This window comes from Rhinatrema bivittatum, chromosome 11 (assembly GCF_901001135.1).
Source record: "Rhinatrema bivittatum chromosome 11, aRhiBiv1.1, whole genome shotgun sequence".
Taxonomy (NCBI): domain Eukaryota; kingdom Metazoa; phylum Chordata; class Amphibia; order Gymnophiona; family Rhinatrematidae; genus Rhinatrema; species Rhinatrema bivittatum.
Window position 1 is genome coordinate 100223400 of NC_042625.1, and position 25358 is coordinate 100248757.

The following is a 25358-nucleotide window of genomic DNA, read 5'->3' on the forward strand; positions in this document are numbered from 1 at the left end:
TGATACGAGAAGGATATGCACTGGAATTTGTGTTCCTTGGAACGTGTTCATGGTGTCTCCTTGCCACTCCTCACAGAAGAAGCAGGCAGTGGAGTCTATTCTTCAAAGGCTCCTCAGGCTGAGGGCAGTAGTTCCTGTACCCATGTCTCAAGAAGCAGGGTTCCTTTCGTCCCATCCCAGATCTCAAAAGGGTTAACCGTCATTTGGTGACAGTTGTGTTTGTGGCATTGTGGACCCTTGGTCGCAATGGAGATGATTCCGCCCACGGGGAGGGGTCCCGAGGTGAACCGCTGCGATAGGCTGAACTCAGATAGCAGACACAGCATGGATAGAGGCTTTATTGTACTGCTTGTAGATAGATGGTAAGGCACTAATCCCAGAAGTGCCAGTACGTTCAACAGGCTCAGATGTGAAGTCTCACCCAGATGTTTCACGAAGGCAGAAGCCCGCAGAGCGGGTAACATCGCAGCTGGTGGGTGGAGCTGGAGCACCAGATCGTAGAGGTACTCACAGGAATGATGGCGTCTTCCTGATGGTGGAAAATTGGGACCGAAGGTCCGTGGTGCAGGATATAATGGCTGGTAGGCCCTCGAGGAGCGAGTACCTGTTGGTCAGATATCCTGAAATGTAGAAGAGACCCCTGAGGAGCGGTTGTCTAGTTAGAGAGGACCCCAAAGGGTAGTAGGAAGCGAGAGACTCCTGAGAAGCGGGTATCTTGAGCTTCTACTGGAGCGAGGCCCTTGGAGAAAGGCAGCGTCTAAGCGTGCAGCTTAGAGCAGTCAGAGTAGCTTAAACCGAAGTCCTTGCTAACTCAAGGTGGTAGTGAAAGCGGAGGCTAGATATACCCGGAGGTACTGATGTTATGCTGTGAGGCCACCCCCGAGGTTCCCGCCATGTGTATTTGAGCGTAGGAGATGTGCGCGCTTGCGCCCTAGGAGGCCATGGGAGTGAGCATGACGGATGGGGACGCCCATGCTGGTTTGGAAACGCCGAGATTCTCTGCACCGGAGGCAGCCATCTTGCCCAAAGAGAGAGAGGGGAGAAAAAGAGATAAGGCAGAGCGGTCGCAGCCGTCTGTGACCGGACGCAACAGTGACACATTTTTGCATGGAAGCCTTATGCTCTGTGATAATGACAGTGCAATCGGGATTTCTGACCTCCCTGGATTTGTCAAAGGTTTTGGAACACTATTTTCTACATTTTGTGGTGTTGGGGCGCCATTATCGGTTTCGGATGATGCCCTTTGGTCTAGCCACTGCCCCAGAACTTTTTAAACGTTATGGTAAGAACATAAGAAATTGCCATGCTGGGTCAGACCAAGGGTCCATCAAGCCCAGCATCCTGTTTCCAATAGAGGCCAAACCAGGCCACAAGAACCTGGCAATTATCCAAACACCAAGAAGATCCCATGCTACTGATGCAATTAATAGCAGTGGCTATTCCCTAAGTAAACTTGATTAATAGCCATTAATGGACTTCTCAAAGAACTTATCCAAACCTTTTTTGAACCCAGCTACACTAACTGCACTAACCACATCCTCTGGCAACAAATGCCAGAGCTTAATTGTGCGTAGAGTGAGAGAGAATTTTCTCCGATTAGTCTTAAATGTGCTACTTGCTAACTTCATGGAATGCCCCCTAGTCCTTCTATTCTCTGAAAGTGTAAATAACTGATTCACATCTACTTGTACAAGACCTCTCATGTATTGAGAGGTAGTGGTGGCCTTGAGAAGGGATCCTGGTGCACCTGTACGTGGATGACTGGCTATTTCGAACAAAGTCTCAAGAAGAGAGCTGCCTGGTGACACACACGATGTGACCTCCTTGTTACAGGAGCTCGGTTGGGTGGTGAACCTGGCCAAGAGCAGTCTTCAGCCCCCAGTCAGGGTATCTGGCGGTTTGGTTCGACACAGGGCAAAGTTTTCCTGCCGGAAGTTCAGATTCAGAAACTGATGTCTCAGGTGCATCAATTGGTTGGTGCTCAAGACAGATGCAAGTCTCCAGGGTTGGGGAGCTCACTGTCAGGAGCTGATGACCCAAGGGTGTTGAAATGCTGAAGAATCCTGCTGGAACATCAATCTCCTGGAAGCTCTGGTGGCATGGTTGCAGTTCAGCCCCAGGCTGCAGGGTCAAGCAGTCCGCATGATGTCTGACAACATGATTGTCGCCTACATCTATCGCCAGGGAGGAACTAAGAGCCAAGTGGCACAGGAAATAGACCAATTTAAGGGTGGAATGACATCTACAGATCTCTGCCTCTCGCATTGCAGGAAAAGACAGTGTAGACTCTCAGCAGGAGAGTCTGGACCCAGGAGAATGGATGTTGTCAGGCGAGATGTTCTAGCTGATTGAGGATCGCTGGTGACTTCTCACAATGTGAAGGTTTCTTGATTCTTTGGTTTCCTGGTGGCTGTATGTTCTTCGCATAGAATTTGAGTTGCAGGCCTTGTCTTGCCAGGAACTGTTCCTTCGAGTGACTCTGGGGTGTTTCAGCCCAAAGTGGTGTCAGACTTTCATTTGAATCGGTCCATCTCCTTGCCATCCCTGGATAAGGTCAGGGATGCGGAGGAGTATCTCCTTCTGCCACCCTTTGGATGCAAAGAGACTTGTGCGGTATCGGGATGTTTCTGAACCTCTCTGGAAGACGGATTGCCTGTTTGTCTCCATGGCGCTCCAGCTTTGCGGGCTACCATAGCTCACTGGATTAAGGTGGTTGTCATGGCCATGTATGTGGATGCTGGGAAGCCATTGCCTACTCTGGTTTGGGCTCATTCCACTAGGGCTCAGGCAGTGTTGTGGGCAGATGTTAGATTTGTCTCCTGTCGATTGATTATTGAGCTGTGACTTGATGCTCCTTGCATACTTTTTTTTCCAGGTTTTATCTGGATGTGCATGCCCGGGAGGACATAGCCTTTGCATGTGCAGTGTGTGTTAGACTGTGGGCAGCCTCCCACCTAGTTCGGGAGTATCTTTGGTACATCCCACTGGTGTTGAGTACATCTGTCTACACGCTAGGAAATGGAGAAATTACTTATCTGATAATTCTGTTTTCCTTAGTGTAGACAGAGGGACTCAGCTTCCCGCCCTTGGCTGCCCCATGAGTGTCAATCCTCCTGTGGGGCTCTGGATCCCAAGGGATTACCTAGTTTCTTACATGAGTTCAGTGTTTTTTTGGTGGAGTACAGTCATGGTTGCCCTTTTTTTTTAATAGATTTTGCTAGTCTGGCCACAGTTGCTTTTGAAGAGAATACTGGCAGACTGGGGTCACTGCAGGAGTATATAGACTGTGATGTCCGCTTGCTCCATCTGCTGGCAGGGGACTAGAACTCACTGGTCCTGAGTCCATCTGACAACACTAAGGAAAACAAAATTATCAGGTAAGTAATTTCTCCAATTTTAAATTTACTGAAAGACCCGAATCAGAAGCAAACTGGGGACCTCCACATTGCAGCAGGCAGACCCCTCCTTTGCCCCACAACTTTACATTCTTTTTGTAGATGTGTGCCATAAGCATCTAAAAATCTTTCATTTGCTACATGTATCTATTTCTGGGCTTAAATTTCCAATTTTTCTACTATATGTATAAATCATAGGAATGGATAAGGGTAGCAGCTACCTCCTCGCCCTCCTGGACATTTCCGCTGCTTTCCATACCATATGTCACAACCATCTTCTTGCCCGATTAGAAGCCATTGGCATTTCAGGCTTAGCGATTGCATGGCTTAAGTCTACTTATCTAATAGAAAATTCTCTGTTAAAATTGGCAATGCTATTTCTGCCTCCCACCCTCTGCAACATGGTGTACCACAAGGTTCCTCCCTCTTTAATATCTACCTTACCCCTTTATGCCACCTCTTAGCCGAGTTCAAACTTAAGTTCTACCTATATGCAGATGATATTCAAATTGTTATCCCCATCCACAATTCCATCCCTGATGCCCTGAAGCACTGGGAATCCTGCCTTGTTCCCATAAATGCTCTGCTCACGAACCTCCATCTTGCTCTGAACACAAACAAGACTGAACTCCTCCTTATTTCCCCCCATCCTCATCCTAAACCACCCCTATTTTCTGACCCATCTAAACCCCTCCTACTGCCCGACCGTACTTGCAAATCCTGTGTAAGATCTTGGAGTCCTCCTGGATCCACAAATGAACACAAAAAAAATGTGAGCTCCATTCTCAAAGATGGTTTCTATTAACTTTAATGTCTTAAAAAACCTCAAGCCCCTGCTTCACTCTCAAACCACTCTCCTATCCAGACTTGACTATTGTAATTCCCTCTTTCTAGGACTCCCCTGTGCGACTATAAAACCGCTCCAAATGTTGCAAAACACAACTGCCAGAATCCTAACTCTCCCCCCCCATTCTGAAAGACCTGCACTGGCTCCCCATCCCATTCAGAAGAACCTAGAAAAGACTCATCACTATGCACAAGTCCATTCACTCTCACAACTCCCTGTGGCTGGATATACCTTTAAGTCTTGTGCAACAAAACCGCCCCACAAGAACAATTCCCAAAGGAACCCTGCAGGTGCCTTCTCTGAAAACAGCGCACCTCTCTTCCACTAGGGAACGAGCCCCACACGTTGGAATTCCATGCCCATGAATCCTGCCGAATAAATTCAAAAAGAAATTAAAAACTTGGCTGTTTCCACAGGCCTACCCAGATCAGCCTCCTTGCTCCCCTGCCTCTGAGCCCTTCTTCCAGGCCCTTACTTCCTTGAAGCCTTTGCCCCCTCTTACTGTACTTCTTGACCCTAGGCTTTCACCCCCCCTCCTTTTTTTGTACTTTTGATCCAAGCTTCTACGTTGAGAACTTCGTGCCCTCTCCTCCTCTCATTTCCCTCCTTTAATCCATTTTAATCTTTGTATCATTCTCTATTCTGTTGTAAATATCATGTTGAATTGTAATTTTTCAGTTTTGAATTTGCCTTGGGATTGTTATTTATTCTTTCTTTCAAACCTTCACTATCTTTGCCCAGTTGGCTTTGATTCCCCTCCCTTATCTCCTTGTTCTATTGCATTTTCCACTCATTTTGTTAAAATGTGAACCGGCATGATGTTGCTCACTAATGCCGGTATATAAAAGCTATTAAATAAATAACTTAGTGAATAAAAATCTATTTCTCTAGCACCTGTTAATGCCAAGTGAAATGTGAAACTGCTATTCTAAAACTTACATTATTTTAAAGCTAAAAATAGCCTTTTCTTCTGCTATTCTAATGTACTGTAAACTCTCTGGAGGGAACTTCATAGTCAAAGGCAGATAATAAATTGAAATATTGTTGGTGCTAAGCTGCGTTTGGTTCTGCCCCCTAATTCACATTTTTTGTTTACCTTTTTTTCTTTTTTTTAGTTTAATTTTGTTGGGAAGATTTTGGGGCCACAGGGCAACACCATTAAGAGACTTCAGGAAGATACTGGAGCAAAGATTTCTGTTCTGGGGAAGGGGTCCATGAGAGACAAATCAAAGGTAAGGAGACCAGCCTATACTGGGAAAAAGTTTCTTGGACAGAGGAACTGGGATGTGAATGGTAGAAGTCCTTGTCTTGTCACAGCATTGGGAGGGCTGTGTAAACAATTGATTGCTTTGTCTCTGTTGGGCAAAACACCAACCAACGAACCCCCAACATTCCTTATTTAAATCTCTTGTTCCCTGTATGTACCCAGATCAGTCCAGACTCCTGGCATATAACCTAGTATGCAAATATTAAAGCAAGGCAGACCAGTTACCTTATAATACTGGTGGAATTGGTAGCTGTCTTGCACGGTTCCAGTACTCACATTAATAGACGGATGCATACAGCACACCATTGAGACTTAATCCTTAACAATCCTGCTGTGACCACTATTTACAACTTGGGAGATTGTTTTATTTTTTCCTCTGATAAAGCCCCTGAAGCAGCCTTGTGCGAAATTCAGCCAGAGGTGGGCTCAATTTAGCAAGAGATTTATTTACACATATATCTTAATCTAAGGCAACTGGTCTGTCTTGCTTTAATATTTGCCTTCTGGCTTTGACGGACCACCTTCTGATGATCTATTTTATATAACCTAGTATGCCACCTGCAGTCCCTCAGTATTTCTCTGTCTTCAGCAGATGGTAGAGGTGTCTTGTGAGACTCTGTGAAATTTAATAAAGCATAAAAAAAAAAGTCAGGAAAGTTCACCTATTCCTCACAGGAGGAAGTTGGTAGGCCCTTTGGGAGTTTCACAGACATGGCATTTTCTAATGTGATCGAAATTGGCAATTAAGCTATGGTGTGATGTCTGCTTTTCTGAAGGAATACTGGAAATTATAGTTCCATGCATGCAGTGAACGTTTTGTCACGCAAAAGTTGGCAGAAGTGCTTGGGTTTTAGGTGGTGATTTTCTGAAGAGAAAGTGTTATAACAGTCATGTCTATCTGTGACACCCCTGCATGGCTAATTGATGCAGTAGACATGACCCACACTTGGTGGGTCTCCTGCTGCCAACGATGTCTGTCCAATCTGTGGCTATTGTTTTGGGGAGGGGTTATGCCTGACATGACTTGCTACCTCTGCTGTATGTGAAGGGAAGGGAGTGAGCTTGCCTAAGAGCTATGATGCTAGCACTGTGGGGCTCAGAAAGAGCGGTGGTTGTACGGGAGCAGAAGGGAGTGACCTTCCAGAAGAGGCATGCTATTCATGTAACGTGACAGGAAGAAGCTGAGGGCCAGTAAAAAGTAGAGTAAGTTTATATATTTCTGGGTATGATTTAGGAGCACTAAACTTGTTTATGTTTAAACAATTTTATTGGATTTTCAACAAATACAATCGCAAATACCATAACAAAGAGGGAGGGTGAGGTCTGATCCCTCCCCCACACCAAAAACCCAGCTCAGTAACAACAGCACCCTCCCCCCCCCCCCCCCCCCCCCCCCCCCCCCACCCATGCAGTCCAATGCTAGTAGAATAGACGAATGGTGTCAGGCCGTGTGACTGGGGTAAACTTGTTTAATAGATATTTCCTAGCGTGTAGCAGATGGGACTCAGGACCAATGGGTATAGTGTACTCCTGATAGCAGTTGGAGACGGATCAGATTTCAATCTGACGTCAGCCCTAGTACATATACCCCTGCAGGAAGTGCAGCTGTTCAGTATTTTCCATCTCCATAGCAGTTAGGGACTACCTGCGCGCTCTCACAGCGTTAAAGTAAAATTAACGGAGAAAACCCGAAACAAGAAGAAATCTTATCTCTACAGACGAGCCCCGCTCTCCTGCAGTGACACCCTCTGGTCCCTCCCCCAGTTGAGAATTCCCGAGGTGATTTCTGTGATCCCTCGGAGGTGAGCCTCGGTCTGGCGGCCAACCCTCGGCGGGGACCTAGCCCCCGATTTCGGGTGCGGCTGAGAGGCAGTGGGTGCAACCTAGAGCGCGGCGGTGAAGGTATTAGCCCTCTCCTCCTCCCCCCCCCCGCAGCCGGAGACCGCCCGGAACGAAACCAGGAAGCGCCAAAGACAAGGTAAGGTAGAAATCTTCTTTAAAGCCTCCGAAGCTCGAGGAGTTGCACAGGTCGCCGGCCAGGACCAGGGCCACCGGGTTGATCTGCCCTAGCAGGGCTAGACCCCGGTTACAGCCAAGGGCCCTCCCGCATGGAGACCTCCAAGGGGGTCGCCGTCTCCATTTTGGCCCTGTTCGCCGCCCTGTCCGTGCGCACAAAGGCGAGCCGTGCACACAAAATTACCTGTGCACACAACCTTGCACGCATAAGTACGGTGCACATAAGTGCGACTTGCGCACACCGGCATGCACAGCTTGAGCGTGCACAATCCACGTGCACATCTTCGCACCAGAGCACAACAAATTTTACGCGCCTACATCCATGGCACCACCAGAAAAGGAGCTCAAGGCTCGGGGCCTTTGCACAGCATGCCACATCAGAGCCGCACAACACGAAGAGGCCAACACCCTGTGTATTCAGTGCGAGGAGGCCCTGGGGGATCCAGCCTAGGCCCAGCACCAGTCGGGACTGGGGTCTAGCTCCTCAACCAGTACCCCGGACCTAGCTAACCACAGCAGGACCTCCCCTCAATCAGGACCCCCCCCAGGGACGCAGCACCTCTTAGCTTGGACCCAGCATCTATCTCCTGGGTGGAATTTTTCAAAGGTCTGCACACCTTCGTTCACATGCAGACGGAGCCCCCGGAAACACGGCCACAGTCGTTACCAGAGGACCTTTGCGCCCTGGGCCCAGAGAGGTGACTCCACCACCCAGAATTCCCACTTACGGGGACACGGACAACTCTGAGGAGGAATCAGAGCCCCTGGAGGAGGGGGAACTCCCGGGGACAGAGCCTCACTGGACAATGAGGTGCTTCTTCACTAAGGATGAGCTTCCAGACCTGGTTACCCACAGCCTCAAGGAGCTTGCTATCCTGGGCACAAGTGCCTCGGGGGAACCTAAGACTAACCCCCTGCTAGAGGGACTCCGTCAGACCTCCCGCTATTTCCCTCTTACAAGCCGTCCAACAGCTAATCGACCTGGAATGGGTTGCACCAGAGTCCACATTCAAAGGGGGACGGGCCCTGGCAGCCATGTACCCTCTGAACCCGTCGGCCAAAGACCTTCTGTCATGCCCAAAAGTGGATGCCATGGTCTGCGCAGTCTCGAAACGCACTATAATCCCAGTGGAGGAAGGTGCAGTACTCAAAAGATGCTCAAGACAGACGTCTGGAATCCATCCTCAAACAGTCATTTGACATCGCCGCTATGTCTCTACAGATAGCGCCACGGCCTGCTGCGCCGTGGTGACACGTGCCTGCCTATCTCAGACCAGGAGCAACACTCCTGGGGAAGCCATGGAACCAGCTATATCATTCCTCGCGGATGCTGCTTCCGACCTGGTGCACACCGCAGCTAGAGGAGTGTCATCAGCCATGGCAGCCAGGAGGCAACTCTGGCTCCGAAGTTGGTCGGCCGACGCGTCTTCCAAATCGAGACGCACAAGGATGCCCTTCAAGGGATCCCTCCTGTTCAGTAGCGAACTAGAGAAACTCACTAACAAATGGGGCGAGTCCCCACTGCTGGAGGACAGGAATAAGAGAAACTAGCAATCCTTCCCCCGATCTTCCAGGGGCAGAGGTTCACAGCGCTTCAACCCATACAGAAATTCTTATCAAGCACCTCGTCCTACAGGCAGGAACCAGTCCTTTCGGAACAAGCACATCAAAAGGGGAACCAGCTCGGGACCAGGCCCCAGCCGCACCCCGCAATGAGAACCAGCCAACCTGTCCAAAGGAAGAAGCCATAGGGTGCAGACTTGCCCTATTCTACCAAAGATGGGTCGAGAGAACTTCGGACAAGTGGGTCTTAAACATCATTCGAGAGGGGGTACTACCTGGATTTCCTCCGGACAAGTTCGTGGAATCCCCCTGCCACATCCCCTCCAAGAGGGTGGCAGTGGAAGCTACACTGACCAGATTACTAGCCCTAGAGGCCATAAGCCCAGTACCTCCACAACAAGTACTGGGCATTATTCCATTTATTTTATCGTCCCCAAGAAAGAGGGAACGTTCAGACCCATCCTGGACAAGTCGATCAACCGTCACTTGAAGATCCCCCGCTTCCACATGGAAACCCTGCACTCTGTAATAAGGGCGATACAACTGGGAGAGTTTCTCACATCCCTGGATCTGTCGGAAGCCTACTTACACATCCCGATCCATCAAGAATATCAGCGCTTTCTGTGCTTCAAAATCCTGGACCGTCACTATCAGTTCTGGGCACTACCCTTCGGGTTAGCCACAGCACCCCGGACGTTCACCAAGATCATAGTGGTGGTGGCGGCCACACTGAGGAAGGAAGGGATCCTCGTACACCCTTACCTAGACGATTGGTTGATCAGGGTGAAATCCCCAGAGGAAATGTCACCGAGCAACCAACAATCAAAACTCTACTGGAGGACCTCTGATGGGTGGTCAACACAAACAAGAGCTGTCTGCAGCCCTCCCAGTCTCTAGAATACTTAGGAATCCGATTCGACACCAAACAAGACAAGGTCTTCCTGACACAGACAAGGAGATCAAAACTGATGAACAAGTTGCGAACCCTGCTGAGTGAACTTTGCCCCACAGCATGGGATTACCTACAGGTCCTCGGTCTCATGGCATCCACATTGGAAGTAGTGCCATGGGCACAAGCTCACATGAGACCCCTACAGCGCTCACTTTTATCATGCTGGAATCCACTGTCCCAGAACGTAAGCATTGTCAAGTTAAGGGTAAAACGTTGATAAGACAGGCGAAGAGAGAATTTGAAATGAAGTTTACCTCATTTCCTCACCAATCAAGAAAACCTAAAATCCTGGCTACTCAGCCAATCTTTTAAAGACTGCACTCAATGAACTTATAGTATATTAACATAGCCTGCTATCTTTCAATATCTCCTTCAATCAATCTCCCTGTTTCATGATGCAGATGTCCTCTGTTTTTCAATGTTCCCAGATATCTCTGCTCACCTACTCAGGGTTTCCACCCTGTGTTATCCTGTTATACTCATTCTCCTTGTTATGTCTTTGCTCATCATTGTTAATTTTTGATATTTTTAAATTTCAAACATCGTTCAATGTAACACGTTGTTCTCTATGTAAACCGGAGTGAAGGCAACTTTGCTATACCTCGGTATATAAAAAAATGCTAAATAAATAGAGGCAAAAACTCATAATAAAAACTTTTTTAAATATATCCAAAGCAAGAAACCTGTGAGGGAGTCGGTTGGACCATTAGATGACCAAAGGGTTAAAGGGGCTCTTAGGGAAGATAAGGCCATTGCAGAAAGACTAAACGAATTCTTTGCTTCCGTGTTTACTAATGAGGATGTTGGGGAGATACCAGTTCCGGAGATGGTTTTCAAGGGTGATGAGTCAGATGAACTGAACGAAATAACCGTGAACCTGGAAGATGTAGTAGGCCCGATTGACAAACTGAAGAGTAGCAAATCACCTGGACCAGATTGGTATGCATTCTAGGGTACTGAAGGAACTCAAAAATGAAATTTCTGATCTATTAGTTAAAATTTGTAACCTATCATTAAAATCATCCTTTGTACCTGAAGACTGGAGGGTGGCCAATGTAACCCCAATATTTAAAAAAAGGCTCCAGGGGCAATCCGGGTAACTATAGACCAGTGAGCCTAACTTCAGCGCTGGGAAAATAGTGGAAACTATTCTCAAGATCAAAATCGTAGAGAATATAGAAAGACATGATTTAATGGAACACAGTCAACACGGATTTACCCAAGGGAAGTCTTGCCTAACAAATCTGCTTCACTTTTTTTGAAGGGGTTAATAACATGTGGATAAAGGTGAAACCGGTAGACGTAGTGTATTTTAATTTTCAGAAGGCGTTTGACAAAGTCCCTCATAAGAGGCTTCTACGAAAACTAAAAAGTCATGGGATAGGAGGCGATGTCCTTTCGTGGATTACAAACTGGTTAAAAGACAGGAAACAGAGTAGGATTAAATGGTCAATTTTCTCAGTGGAAAAGGGTAAACAGTGGAGTGCCTCAGGGATCTGTACTTGGACTGGTGCTTTTCAATATATATAAATGATCTGGAAAGGAATACGAGTGAGGTTATCAAATTTGCGGATGATACAAAATTATTCAGAGTAGTTAAATCACAAGCAGACTGTGATACATTACAGGAGGACCTCGCAAGACTGGAAGATTGGGCATCCAAATGGCAGATGGAATTTAATGTGGACAAGTGCAAGGTGTTGCATATAGGGAAAAATAACCCTTGCTGTAGTTACACGATGTTAGGTTCCATATTAGGAGCTACCACCCAGGAAAAAGATCTAGGCATCATAGTAGATAATACTTTAAAATCGTCGGCTCAGTGTGCTGCAGCAGTCAAAAAAAGCAAACAGAATGTTAGGAATTAGGGAGGGAATGGTTGTTAAAATGGAAAATGTCATAATGCCTCTATTGCTGCATGGTGAGACCACACCTTGAATACTGTGTACAATTCTGTTCGCCACATCTCAAAGATATAGTTGCGATGGAGAAGGTACAGAGAAGGTAAACCAAAATGATAAAGGGGATGGAACAGCTCCCCCTATGAGGAAAGGCTGAAGAGGTTAGGGCTGTTCAGCTTGGAGAAGAGACGGCTGAGGGGGGATATGATAGAGGTCTTTAAGATCATGAGAGGTCTTGAACGAGTAGATGTGACTCGGTTATTTACACTTTCGAATAATAGGACTAGGGGGCATTCCATGAAGTTAGCAAGTAGCACATTTAAGACTAATCGGAGAAAATTCTTTTTCAGTCAATGCACAATAAAACTCTGGAATTTGTTGCCAGAGGGTGTGGTTATTGCAGTTAGTGTAGCTGGGTTCAAAAAAGGTTTGGATAAGTTCTTGGAGAAGTCCATTAACGGCTATTAATCAAGTTTACTTAGGGAATAGCCACTGCTATTAATTGCATCAGTAGCATGGGATTTTCTTAGTGTTTGGATAATTGCCAGGTTCTTGTGGCCTGGTTTGGCCTCTGTTGGAAACAGGATGCTGGGCTTGATGGACCCTTGGTCCGACCCAGCATGGCAATTTCTTATGTTCTTATGTACACCGTACGTCTACAGCTCCCGGGCAGAGTTCGGACCCAACTACGATGGTGGCTACAAGACGGCCACTTAAGCCAGGGAGCAAGGCTATCCTCACCGACCTGGATCCTGCTCACCACAAATGCCAGCCTACGAGGATGGGGAGCACATTGCGAAGAGCTAACCGCCCAAGGGCAGTGGAACACAAGAGTCGGGATGAAACCTCAATCGCCTAGAAGCACGGGCACTCAGACTAGCCTGCCTACGGTTCGGCCACAGACTCGGAGACAAAGCAGTCAGAGTAATATCAGATAATGCCTCAACAGTGGCCTACATCAACCGGCAGGGAGGAACCAGAAACCAACAGGTGTCTCTGGAAATAGACCCCCTAATGGCGTGGGCAGATGCAAATCTCCAGGAGATCTCAGCCGTCCACATCGCCAGGAAAGACAACATCAGGGCGGACTATCTCAGCAGAGAAAGTCTAGACCCAGGAGAATGGATGCTGTCGCCCGCAGCGTTCCATCTGATAGTGAACCGTTGGGGAACACCGTCCATGGACCTTCTGGCAAGCCAGTCCAATGCCCAAGTACCCAGGTTCTTCAGCCGCAGGCGGGAACTTCAGTCCCAGGGAATCGATGCTCTGGTACAGACCTGGCCACAGGAGACTGTTTTATATGCCTTCCCACCGTGGCCTCTATTGGGCACAATCATTCACAAGATAGAATACAGGGGACCAGTTCTTCTGGTGGCCCCGGACTGGCCAAGAAGACCGTGGTACGCAGACATGTGACGAGTACTGACAGAGACCCCCCCTGCCACTACCCCCACACAGAGACCTGCTCCGACAAGGGCCGATCCTCCACGAGGACCCAGCTCGAGTCTCTCTTGCGGTCTGGCCATTGAAAGGATTCGCCTGAGGAAGAGGAGATACACTACTCCGAGCATGCAAGTTCTCCACATCTCTAGCATACATTAGGATTTGGAGAATATTTGAAGCCTGGTACGAGGACCATGACATCAGACCACGCACAGTCGAAATTCCTGCGATCTTGGAATTCCTACAGAGCAGTCTACAGAAGGGATTGTCCCTCAATTCAATCAAGGTACAGGTGGCCGCATTATCATGCTACGGAAGCAAGAGTGAGAGCGACAGCATAGCCTCTCACCTGGATGTTTCCCGCTTCCTGAAAGGAGTCAAACACATCCGACCACCCTTAAAGTGGCTGGTACCACTGTGGAACCTCAACCTGGTTCTAGATTTCTTTGCAGGAGCCGCTTTCAGACCTCTACGCGGCCTGTCTCTCAGACTATTAACATTGAAGACAGCCTTCCTGCTGGCAGTATGTTCGGCCTGTCGCATATCTGAGCTACAAGCACTGTCCTGCCATGAGCAGTTTCTCAGGCTCACCCCGGGATCCATCCAGTTACACACGGTTCCCTCGTTACTCCTCAAAGTGGTGTCTCACTTCCACCTCAACCAAACCATCTCGCTACCATCGCCAGGTGAACATAAGAACTCTGAAGAGGCTCGAAGTCTTTGCCACTTCAATATCGGCAGGCTCCTATCCAGATACCTGGAAAGGTTGGAACCTGTACAAAAAACGGACCACCTATACGTCCTTCACAGCGGGAAGAAGCAGGGGCAAGCGGCCTCGGGAGCAACCATTGCCCGCTGGATTAAAGAAGTCATCAAGGTGGACTACATAGACGCCGGCAAGCCGCCACCTCTACAAGTCAGTCCTGGGCGGAAACAAAGATGCTGTCACCCGCCGAGATCTGCAGGGTGGCGACATGGTTCTCCATACACACCTTCTCCAGGTTTTACCGCCTGGATGTTCAGGCTCGAGAGGACACAGCTTTTGCAAGAGCTGTCCTAAGTGGGTCGCGAGCAGCCTCCCACCCGGTTTGGGAGTAGCTTTTATACATCCCATTGGTCCTGAGTCCATCTGCTACACGCTAGGAAATGGAGAAATTACTTACCTGATAATTTCGTTTTCCTTAGTGTAGACAGATGGACTCAGTATCCCACCCACGGCTGCTGTTACTCATGGATTTCTCGGGGGACATCCCCGGAAGCGAGTGATGCAAAGGTAAACCATGCTTTCCTTCACCTAGGTCACCCATCCTACCGGGTGTCGACGTTTCCCGGTTGAGGTCACTGGCCGTCTCCAGCTATAGCCAATTCAACCAGTTAAATTTAATCAAGTTAACCAAGTTATTTCAAGTTAATCAAGTTGTTCAGTCATACATATATCCACAATTGCTTTTCGAAGAGAATACTGAAGAGCTGCACTTCCTGCAGGGGGTATATGTACTAGGGGCTGATGTCAGATTGAAATCTGATCCATCTCCAACTGCTATCAGGAGTACACTATACCCATTGGTCCTGAGTCCATCTGTCTACACTAAGAAAAATGAAATTATCAGGTAAGTAATTTCTCCACTGCTTCACAAAGTACTTCATCCTTTGCTGTTTATGCCTGTCACTTCTGTACACTAAGGATTTTTGGATCAACATAATTGTTTTATAAACTTCAGGAAGAGGACCTACGTAAAGGAGGTGATCCAAAGTATGCCCATCTAAGTATGGATCTACATGTCTTCATTGAAGTCTTCGGGCCACCATGTGAAGCCTATACCCGCATGGCACATGCCATGGAAGAAGTGAAGAAGTTCCTTGTCCCAGTATGTATAGAAGTCTCCATACTTCACTCTACTCCATCCTTTCTGCCTTTTCAGACTTTGTTCTTAGTTTTCCTCATTTTCTACCCCAGCCCTTGCTGTTCACTTTTTTTGAGGGGATGGGGGATTTGCAAAAGTAGCTCCATAGGACCTGAGATGCTTGCTTGAGCAGCAGTTCTGCTTGCTACTGGAGATGTAAGTTTACATGAGTGAGGGGGATTTTCACACAAATACATAAGATATAAATTGTGGGGAGATGGTGGGTGGGTGGGCAGTGTTTGGATATTGGCGGAGGTTTCAGGCTCAGGTGAGCAGTGCTTTGAACTTCAGTTACACCACGGCAATAATGCAGAGAATGTTGAGGATTTATTGGGAACTTGTAAGCTGCTTGGGTGGGTGTTAGATCTCAGGGCAGCACTGGATACCCATTTATAGTTCCTTGATGAATGGTAAACCCCATTAGCTTTAATCTTCCAATCTGAGATGGCTGGATTAGAAGTGCCGATGTGACTGGGATTCACAAGTGCAGGGTTTGAGGTAGCTGGGTAGAATTTGCAAATGAGGGGGATGAGAAGGGCGTAGAGTCAGCCATGTTACTCAACTGGGCTCTACGTACAGAGGGCAATAGTAACATCTCGCCTTGTTCTAGGACGGGATGGTCCAGTGGAGAGGGTTATCAAGGAACACACATGTAAGTATACACAGCGCCTGTCTTAGCAGTTCCCTCCATAGTCACACAATACTGTTTTGGCAGCCCTGGCTCTTCACCATGTGGGGTTTTTGCGCTTGGAGAATACCGTGCATTTCTTGCTGCATGTGAAATTTCCTGAGTGGGGAAATGGTGAGGAAACTGTAGAAGGTAACCAGAAGCAAGGTTATTCCATACACAGCCTTCCCACCACCTCACTCCAAATCTTGTATAGGGAAGGGGGTTCCTACAGTAATGTGCACTTTATGTAGATTTTTTTATTGTACAATCAAAAAAAAAAAAGTGGGCTGATTGGTGCACAAAAAAATAACACATGCCCTAGTCCAAACTTTTTCTGTTAACATTATCCTACCCCAGAACAACCCATAATATGCAGTCCTTAATCTCAAGTATATATATTCTGACCAAGCTCTTCACCTATTCCAGTATATAATGAGCCCTGTCCCAGGTACCTGCTTTGCTCCTAGTTTTCTGGGGTTTTGTTTTTAACTGCGCTGGTTGACTCATCTCTAGTCAACAGTGAAAATAACCCCAGTGAAGGTTAGGTATATCGTGTGCTGGGTGATCCTTAGCTACCTTCCCTCCAGTGATAGGCTGCTTTAGGTAGCCTGCTATAGTTACATATGTGTTTAGTATACCAATTAACAATGATTATTTCTTGCCTCTGCCTTGTGAGTGGTATATGAAAGCTGAGCAATGTTATCTTTCATTTTTGTAATTGCCATGGAACAAAACAGCTTGAGATCACACGGTTCCTATTGTAGTTTTAAATGTGTCCATGTGAGCTAGAAGTATGAGATGCCTGACTTCAAGGTCTCATGTCTTGAGACATACTGAAAGATTCAATTAGTTTGGTTGGCATGGTGTTTGAAAAGTAGGTGGTATTCTTTCTATAGAAATTCTAAATAAAAATTGGATGATTGACCTAAAATGTAGAGGGGAGAGGCTGGAGCTCAGTGTGCTTAGGAAAGAAGGCAGCTGGCACCTCATTTCAGGAGTTGCAGGAATGTAGCAATGATAGATGCCACATTACATTGCCAGGGTGCCCCATCTGTGCCACTAGAGAAGTTTTGTTCCTTCAGTGGGTGTTTAATTTTCTATCTCTTCTTACACAAAGACCACCACTGAGCATGGGAAATAGCTTGAGAAATGTAGTCGTCCTAAAATTTCCATGATTGCTAGACCAGACTGCATCTTTAACTTCATTATGTAGATGATGTGGCGGCCAGTTAACTGAATTAAGTGAGAATAGAAGGGTGCTCTGCCAACACAGAATTCAATGATAGCATGTTTGTATGGAAATGTGGGGCAGTGTTGTGATTCCTATGCTATTGTCTTTAGCGGGCTTTAGCTCTTGTCTGAGGTTGAATCTGGCTAATCAGTGTTCTATTCTTAATTTAAACCATAGACAACATTGGAATGTTTGACAGTTATTGATAATTGTGTCTTCAGTGCCCCAGCTCATTGCTGTAATAGGCATTCCCTGTACGTACCCGGATCAGTCCAGACAGTGGGTTATGTCCCCCTTCCAGCAGGTGGAGTCGGAGCAAAACTCAAAGGCTGGCCTCTTATAAGCTGGAGCGCCCTCTCTGTCCCTTCAGCATGTCTCTGACTCCAGCAGGGGAAAGGTAGCAGTCCCTTCGGTCCTCTATCTAGCTTACAAAGGGGAACTTTTTCTTTTTTCCTTATTTCTCTTGAAGTATTTCTTTCTTGAATGGATCTCTTTTTAATTAAAAAAACAAAACTTTATAACAAATTTTACACTCAGCAAATTTTCAGGGATTCACTCCCTCAGTTCTAGACTCCAACTTGCAAGTGGAGCCAATTGTTCTTTTCTTTCTGGGGGTAAGTGCTGTTCCTTTTTTATTACTTTTCAGGTCCAGCTTTTTCGTCTGGAGTGAGTTCAGGGGTACACGCTGGTGGTCCAGCCTCTCCCCCCCCCCCCCCCCCCCCCCAACTACATAGTGCCCTGCTCTGAGGTCGTTGCCTCGGGGCAGTGTTTCCAGAGAAGTGTTATTCCTCTGGTTTTTCAGGCTTCTAAGCCTTGTCGTTGCTCTGCTAGCGGACACCTGCTTCCCGCTTCAGTCAGCCTGCAGTTGGCAGCTCTGCTGAACAGCCATGTCGCGCCCATCTCGTTGCTGCGCCTGTGGAGAGCCAGGTTCATGGCTCTTCAGGGAGGGTATTTGCGTGAGATGTCTCCCCGATGGGGCGGGTTCCTCACGAGCGGCTGGGCGGCTTCATTCGCGCTCGGAGGCGCGTCTTGCAGCAAGGTGGGAATGATGGCCATCTTGGATTCCCTGCTGCCAGCTCCTGCGCAGCCAGGCCCTGACTCAGACCTTTGATTTTCCACCGGACATCTCTCCAGTGACTTCCCGGACCAGGAGCCGCAGCCGCCTTCAGCTCAACCCGTGGGAAACCCCGCCCCCCCCAGGTGTTTGCTTCGTTGGGCCCTCCCCCTGGTCCTTTTTCCACTGATTTCATTTTATTGTTACACAGTGCATATTTAGCCAGCAGCATGAGCCACCAGCAGGGCTCTGCTGTGGGGCCCCTACCCCCCAAAGTAATTCGTTGGTCAGATCCAGCTGTGGTTAGCCTTCTGGATCCCAGGATGACGTGGGGATTTCCCAACCGGAGGAAACACTAGAAGCCAGTCAGCTCCGCCCCCCCCCCCGGAGCAGGTGGACAGCAGCCAACTCCCAGTATATGGGTAGTACCACCTGTATTCGCTCCGGATGATCCAGACACGGATGACCTTTCTTCTCCTGTGCAGGTGGAAGGGGATGACCCAAGGGTCCTGCGTCTCTTTCAAAGGGACTAGTCTGCGCCCACCTTCTCAAACTTTCCCTTTCCGATGCTACTGCAACTGTTAACTAGAGAATGGGATTTGCCGGAGTCTTCTCTCAAGGTGGGCAGAGCTATGGATAAGCTCTACCCTCTACCTGAAGAGAACCTGGAGCTCCTGAGGGTCCCTAAAGTGGATGCGTCTGTGTCGGCGGTTACGAAACGCACCACGATTCCGGTTACTGGCAGAACGGCCCTAAAGGATCTGCAGGATCATAAGTTGGAAGTCTACCTCAAACGGATTTTTGAGGTGTCTGCTCTAGGGGTCCGAGCTGCCGTCTGCAGCTCTCTCATTCAGCGTGCAGTGCTTCGTTGGCTACAGCAACTGCTCAGTGCCCAGGATTTGCCATCTGAGGAAGCTCAGCAGGCTGAGCGCCCGGAAGCAGTCATGGCATATGGAGTGGATGCTCTTTATGACCACCGGGTCCTTGCCAGGTCCATGGTTTCAGTGGTCTCAGCCAGGCAGCTCCTTTGGCTTCGCAACTGGTCAGTGGATTCATCTTCCAAGCGCAATTGGGATCACTTCCTTTTAAAGGAAAATTGCTTTTCAGCAAGGACTTGGGACAGCTCATCAAGTCACTCGGGGAGAACAAAGTCCATGAGCTGCCAGAAGATCGGCCAAGGACCTTTCAGGCCTTCGGCTCTTCCAGATCTCGCTTCCGTGGGCAACGACTGTTTCGTCAGACTAGGCCTCCAGCAAAAAGGCCACCTTCCTCACGCTCTCGGTCCTGGTCTCATCCCTTTCATGGCTGGAGAACAGTTCGAGGCAACCTCCCTCACGTGGCTCCTACCAAGTCTTCCCAATGAAGACTTGCCGACCCACTCTTCCATTCCCAGGATAGGCGGCCGCCTGTCTTTCTTCTACAAGGAGTGGGTTAAGATCACCTCAGATCAATGGGTCTTAGACATTCTATGACATGGCTACGCTTTGGAGTTTGCTTGACACCCCCCCCCCCCCCCCCCCCCCCCCCCCCCCCCCAAAAGAGAGAGGTTCCTCTTTTCCCCCTGCAGAAGCCTTCAGAAGCAGGCCATGGTCCAACAGATGGTCGGCCGCCTCTTGGCCCTCTGGGCCATCCTCTCGGTGCCGCCGAGGGAACAAGGATTAGGCGATTATTCTGTCTACTTCGTGGTTCCCAAGAAAGAAGGCTCCTTTCGTCCCATCCTGGACCTCAAGCTGGTCAACAAGGCTCTCAAGGTGCTCACTTTCGTATGGAGACCTTACGGTCAGTTGTGGCGGCAGTTCACCACGGGGAGTTCCTGGCCTCCTTGACCTGACGGAGGCATATCTCCACATCTACGTTTCAAGGTCTTCGGCCAGCATTTCCAGTTCCAGGCCTTACTGTTCAGGTTGGCAACAGCTCCCCGCACCTTCACCAAGATCATGGTAGTGGCTGCAGCTGTTCTGTCGGGAAGGAATCTTAGTCCATCCCTACCTGGACGACTGGCTCATTCGGGCAAAGTCAAAAGAACAGTGTCTTCAAGCGGTGGAACGAGTCTTGCACCTTCTCTGCTCCCTCGGCTGGGTCGTAAATTTCCCCAAAAACAATCTTACTCCGTCTCAGACCTTAGACTTCTTAGGAGCATGCTTCGATACCAACGCCAGGAAAGTCATCCTGCGCCAGGATCGGGCTCAGTCTCTTGTAATGCAGGTCCAGCGCTTCCGGAGCCTCCAACTTCCCACAGCGTGGGATTAACTAAGTCCTAGGCACTATAGCGCCTACTATGGATTTAGTGCCGTGGGCTTTTGCACATATGCGCCCCCTATAGAGGGTGTTACACTCCCACTGGAAGCCAGTATCTCAGGATTTTCAAGCCCTACTTCAGCTGCGCGACATAGCCAGCCGCAGGAGCTGCATGACATAGCCATCCGCAGCCTGGGCTGGTGGCTCAGCCTCGACCACTTGCTGAAGGGAGTGGATCTGGAGGTCCCACAGTGGGTGATCGTCACAACGGATGCGAGCCTCTCCGGTTGGGGAGCAGTGTGCCAGCAGCAGTCTGCTCACTGACTTTGGACGTCACTCCAGGCCTCATGGCTGATCAACCGGCTGGAGACCAGAGCGGTCCATCTCACCCTGCACAGATTCCTCCCTTTAGTTCATCGTCAAGCAGTGCGGATAGTCTCAGACAATGCAACCACGGTGGTATACATCAATCGCCAAGGAGGGACGAGGAGCCAACATGTCGCGCAGGAAGCGGGCAAGCTGATGGTGTGGGCGGAGCTGCATCTTTCTCGCCTCGCATAGGGTCGACAACATTCAGGCAGACTTCTTAAGCCGACAACGCATAGATCCAGGGGAGTGGGAGCTCTTTGAGGAAGTGGTGTCACTCCACTTCAGCAGATGGGGGAGCCCCACACCTGGACTTGATGGGAACGCGAAGGCTCTCCGCTTCTTCAGCCATCGATGAGAACACGGCGTAGAGGGCGTGGATGCTCTCATCCTTCCCTGGCCGCAAAATCTCCTCCTTTATGTATTCCCTTCATGGCCCCTGGTGGGCAAGCTGCGCAGAATAGAGCTTCATCAGGGGCCTGTCATTCTGGTGGCCCCGGAATGGCCTCGAAAACCATGGTTTGCAGACCTAGTCAACCTAGCGGTCGACTGTACTTTCCACCTCTGACACCTATTGAACCTTCTTCGCCAAGGGCCAGTATTTTTAGACCGGGCAGATTGCTTCCATCTTGCGGCATGGCTTTTGAACGGCGGAGGTTGAGGAGACGTGGCTATCCAGAAGCAGTCATCTCCACGCTCCTCAAGGCGCAAAAGATGTCCACCTCCATTTCCTATGTCCGGATCTGGAAAGTATTTGAGGCTTGGTGCGCTTCCATGGTCCATCTCTCTTCCATTGCACATGTTTTGTCTTTCCTACAGCGTGGCCGGGACAAGAGCTTGGCATAAAATTCCCTGCGGGTTCAGGTCGCAGCACTTGGGGCTCTGGTTCATCATCAGGAGACAGCTCCTCTTTCTGCACATCCAGATATCGTCCGATTCTTGAAAGGAGTAAAGATGTCAGGCCACAGATTCACCTCCTATGACCTTCGTGGAGTCTCAACTTGGACCTTTGGGTGCTCACCGGCTCGCCATTTGAGCCTTTACGGAGCGCATCTCTCAAGGGTCTCACCCTCAAGGAAGCCTTCCTTGTGTCCATTTGTTCTGTGTGCCGGATCTCGGAGTTACAGGCTGTATCCTGCAGAGAACCTTTTTCTCCATTTTACGGACTCCGGGGTGTCCCTGTCCACAGTGCCCTCCTTCTTGCCTAAGGTGGTTTCGCCTTTTCATCTGAATCAGTCGGTGGAACTTCCTTCCTTCGCCGCCGAGGATCGGCTGGAACTTTAGAAACTGGATGTCAAGTGGGTTCTTATTCATTATCTGGAGGTCACCAATGAGTTTCGCTTATCGGACCAATTGTTTGTTCTCTGGAGCGGTCCCAGGCGCGGCCACCAGGCCTCCAAAACCACACTCGCGCTCTGGTTGAAGGATGCCATTGCCTCAGCGTATATTGGTGTCTGCCGTCGCCCTCCGGACGGCATCAAGGCTCATTTGCTCCGTGCTCAAGCAACCTCCTGGGCTGAGAGTCTGTCTCTCACCGCAGGAGATATGTAGAGCTGCTACATGGAAATCATTGCATACCTTTGCACGGCACTATCTCTTGAATCTGCACCCTCCTGGTTTTGGCTCCTTTGGTGACCAGGTCCTTCGAGCTGGGCTATCCGGGGCCCACCCTACGTAGGGAAGCTTTGGTACATCCCACTGTCTGGACTGATCCGGGTACGTACAGGGAAAAGAAAATTATTCCTTACCTGCTAATTTTCGTTCCTGTAGTACCATGGATCAGTCCAGACTCCCACCCTCAGAATCATGGGTTTGGGATAGTGGCTGTCCTTACCAGCATCTGTTTTCCTATCTGCTCTCTGCTGCTGTTACTGTTCTTACCAGTTGGTTCACGTTGCAAGTTTTTTGCCTGTTGGCATGTTTCTTCCAAAATTTTGATGCGGTTCCTACGTTGAGTATTTTATACCGATTCCTTGATCCATCCAAACATTTTTCTCCAGCTTTGATATTCTTAACACTGAAGGGACAGAGAGGGCGCTCCAGCTTATAAGAAGCCAGCCTTTGAGTTTTGCTCTGACTCCACCTGCTGGAAGGGGGACATAACCTACTGTCTGGACTGATCTGTGGTACTACAGGAACGAAAATTAGCAGGTAAGGAATAATTTTCTTTTAAATTCTTTCTTTACTTTCCAGGTTTACATAAATTGTGCTATATGCAGGCAGCACCTCTGGTTCTACAAATTTTTATTTTTATTCCATTTTAGTGAATTTTAACTTCAGTACAGCCAATTTAAACAAAAAAAACCAAACTTGGTCTAGATGTAACAAATCCTTTAGTACATTGGTATTCACTCCCAGCCCTTGAGGGCCATAAATTGGTTGAGTGTTCAGGATATCCCTAATATGCATCAGATAGTTACATAAAATGGAGGCAGTGTGCAGGCAGACTTCTCATGCATATTAGGGATATCCTGAAAGCCTGTTTGCAATCCTCAAGGGCAGGAAGTGAATACAGGAAAACTTGGCTCTTACCTGCTAACTTTCATTCCTGGAATACCACAAATCAGTCCAGACCAAATGGGTTTTGCATCCCTACCAGTAGATGGAGTCAGAACAAAGAGGCACTGCTATATAACCAAGAGTGCTACCTGCAGTCCCTCAGTATTGACCGGTACCAAGCCAAGATTAATCTTAAAACTCCTCACACAGGTAGATAGATCCAAAAGGCTGGAAACCCCCCAAAACTGCAGACTTGACTAGAAATGGAACACAGTAGATCCTGCCCAAACAGGATTTTTTTTTTTAAAGGTAAAAACTGGAGTATCAACTTGGTAAGAAATTCAGTTTTTCAGCATCAAAGGGGTGGGTATCTGGATTGATCTGTGGTATTATAACAATGAAAATTAGCAGGTAAGAACCAATTTTCCTTTCCTGAACATACCCAGATCAGTCCAGAAAAGTGGGATTTACCCAAGTACCCCTAAATTGGGCAGGAACCCAAAAGATCCGTGCACAGAACACCAAAAGACTCCTCATCCTGTGCCCTTACATCTAAGCGGTAATGTCTGGTGAAGTATGAATCGATGACCACACTGCAGCCCTATAAATCTCCCGGGGTGACAGGAGCTGACCCTCAGCCCAGGACGCTGCCTGTGCCCTTGTGGAATGTGCGCTCAAACCCACAGAAATCTGGCGACCTTTGCAGATGTACGCTGAATAAGTTTTCTCCTTAAGCCAATAAGAAATGGTAGCTTTAGAGGCTTTATCTCCTTTCCTTACTGCACTGTACAAGACAAAGATGATCTGACTGGTGAAAATCATTCGTAACCTCTAAATAACATAACAGAATCCGCCATACATCCAAGAGATGCAACTCTGTCCTGAGGGGAATCTCTCGACCACTCTGGAAACCCGGCAGCTCTACCGTCTGACATGAAAAGATACTACTTTTGGCAAAAAGGAAAGCACTGTGCACAACACAACCCTGTTGCTGTAAATCTGCAAAAACGGATCCCTACAAGACTGCCTGTAGCTCTGAAATCCACCTAGCCGAACAAATGGCCACCAGAAACACCGCCTTCAGTATCAAATCTTCGGGGTTGCTGTCCTCAAAGGCTCAAACAGCATTCCACAAAGGACCCGAAGAACTAAGTTTAGATTCCAATCTGGGCAAATCCTTCGAACTGGTGGGCACAAATGCTTAACACCCTTCAGAAATTTGATTACATCTGGATGAGCGGCAAGCGTCCGACCAAGACACTTGCCCCTGAGCAAACCCAGCGCCACGACCTGCACAGGAAGCAAGCTGTAAGCTAAACCCTTGGACAACCCCCCGCTGCAAGAACTCCCAATATATATGGGGAACATCCACCGCCAGGGGGTCCAATTGTCGCTGAAGAAATCACACTTCAAAAGCTCTTCAGGCCCCAACATACACTAGGGACATGGCAGGCCTTCTAGCCTGCAGAAACATGGAAATGACCTGCTCAGAATATCCCTTCAGACTTAGCCTCCACCTCTCAAAAGCCAGGCTGTGAGACAAATGTGTGATCCTCTTAATCCAAGAATATGGGTCCCTGACGCAGCAACCCTTGTAGCTGGGCTAAACTGAGGGGTCCTTCTACCGCAAGCTGCACCAGATCTGCGAGCCATGGTCAACACAGCCACTCTGGCGCCACACTTCCTGAGTGCGTCTCTATGAACCTCAGGACCCAACCTACTAGAGGCCACGGAGGGAACATGTAAAGCAGAATTCCTATCAGCCAAGGAAACCCCAGAGCATCAAGGGCCACCGAACCAACCTCCTTTTGTCTATTGAAAAATCTCCATCTTGAAATGACTTGTTGTGCCATAAGATCCAGGTGGACTGACCCAAACACACTACCTCACAACCCAATAAACTAGCATCTGTGGAAACCACCACCCAGTCCAGAGACTACAGATCCATTCCTTTCTCCAAAAAGTGACGAGACAGCCACCACAAGAGACTGGACCTGGAATCTGAGGCAAAG

General features: G+C 48.5%; 1 protein-coding gene across 3 annotated transcripts in view; it reads left to right on the plus strand.

The window, feature by feature from the left end:
- Positions 1–25358, plus strand: part of KHDRBS1 (KH RNA binding domain containing, signal transduction associated 1) — a 68530-nt gene that overhangs the window by 20565 nt on the left and 22607 nt on the right. For 2 of the 3 annotated variants that reach the window (XM_029619124.1, XM_029619122.1), the window contains exons 3-5: positions 5358–5474; positions 15106–15252; positions 15899–15940. In XM_029619124.1, the coding sequence (XP_029474984.1) occupies positions 5358–5474; positions 15106–15252; positions 15899–15940 (306 nt within the window). The remainder of the gene's footprint in view (positions 1–5357; positions 5475–15105; positions 15253–15898; positions 15941–25358) is intronic. The other variant, XM_029619123.1, reaches the window with a different exon arrangement.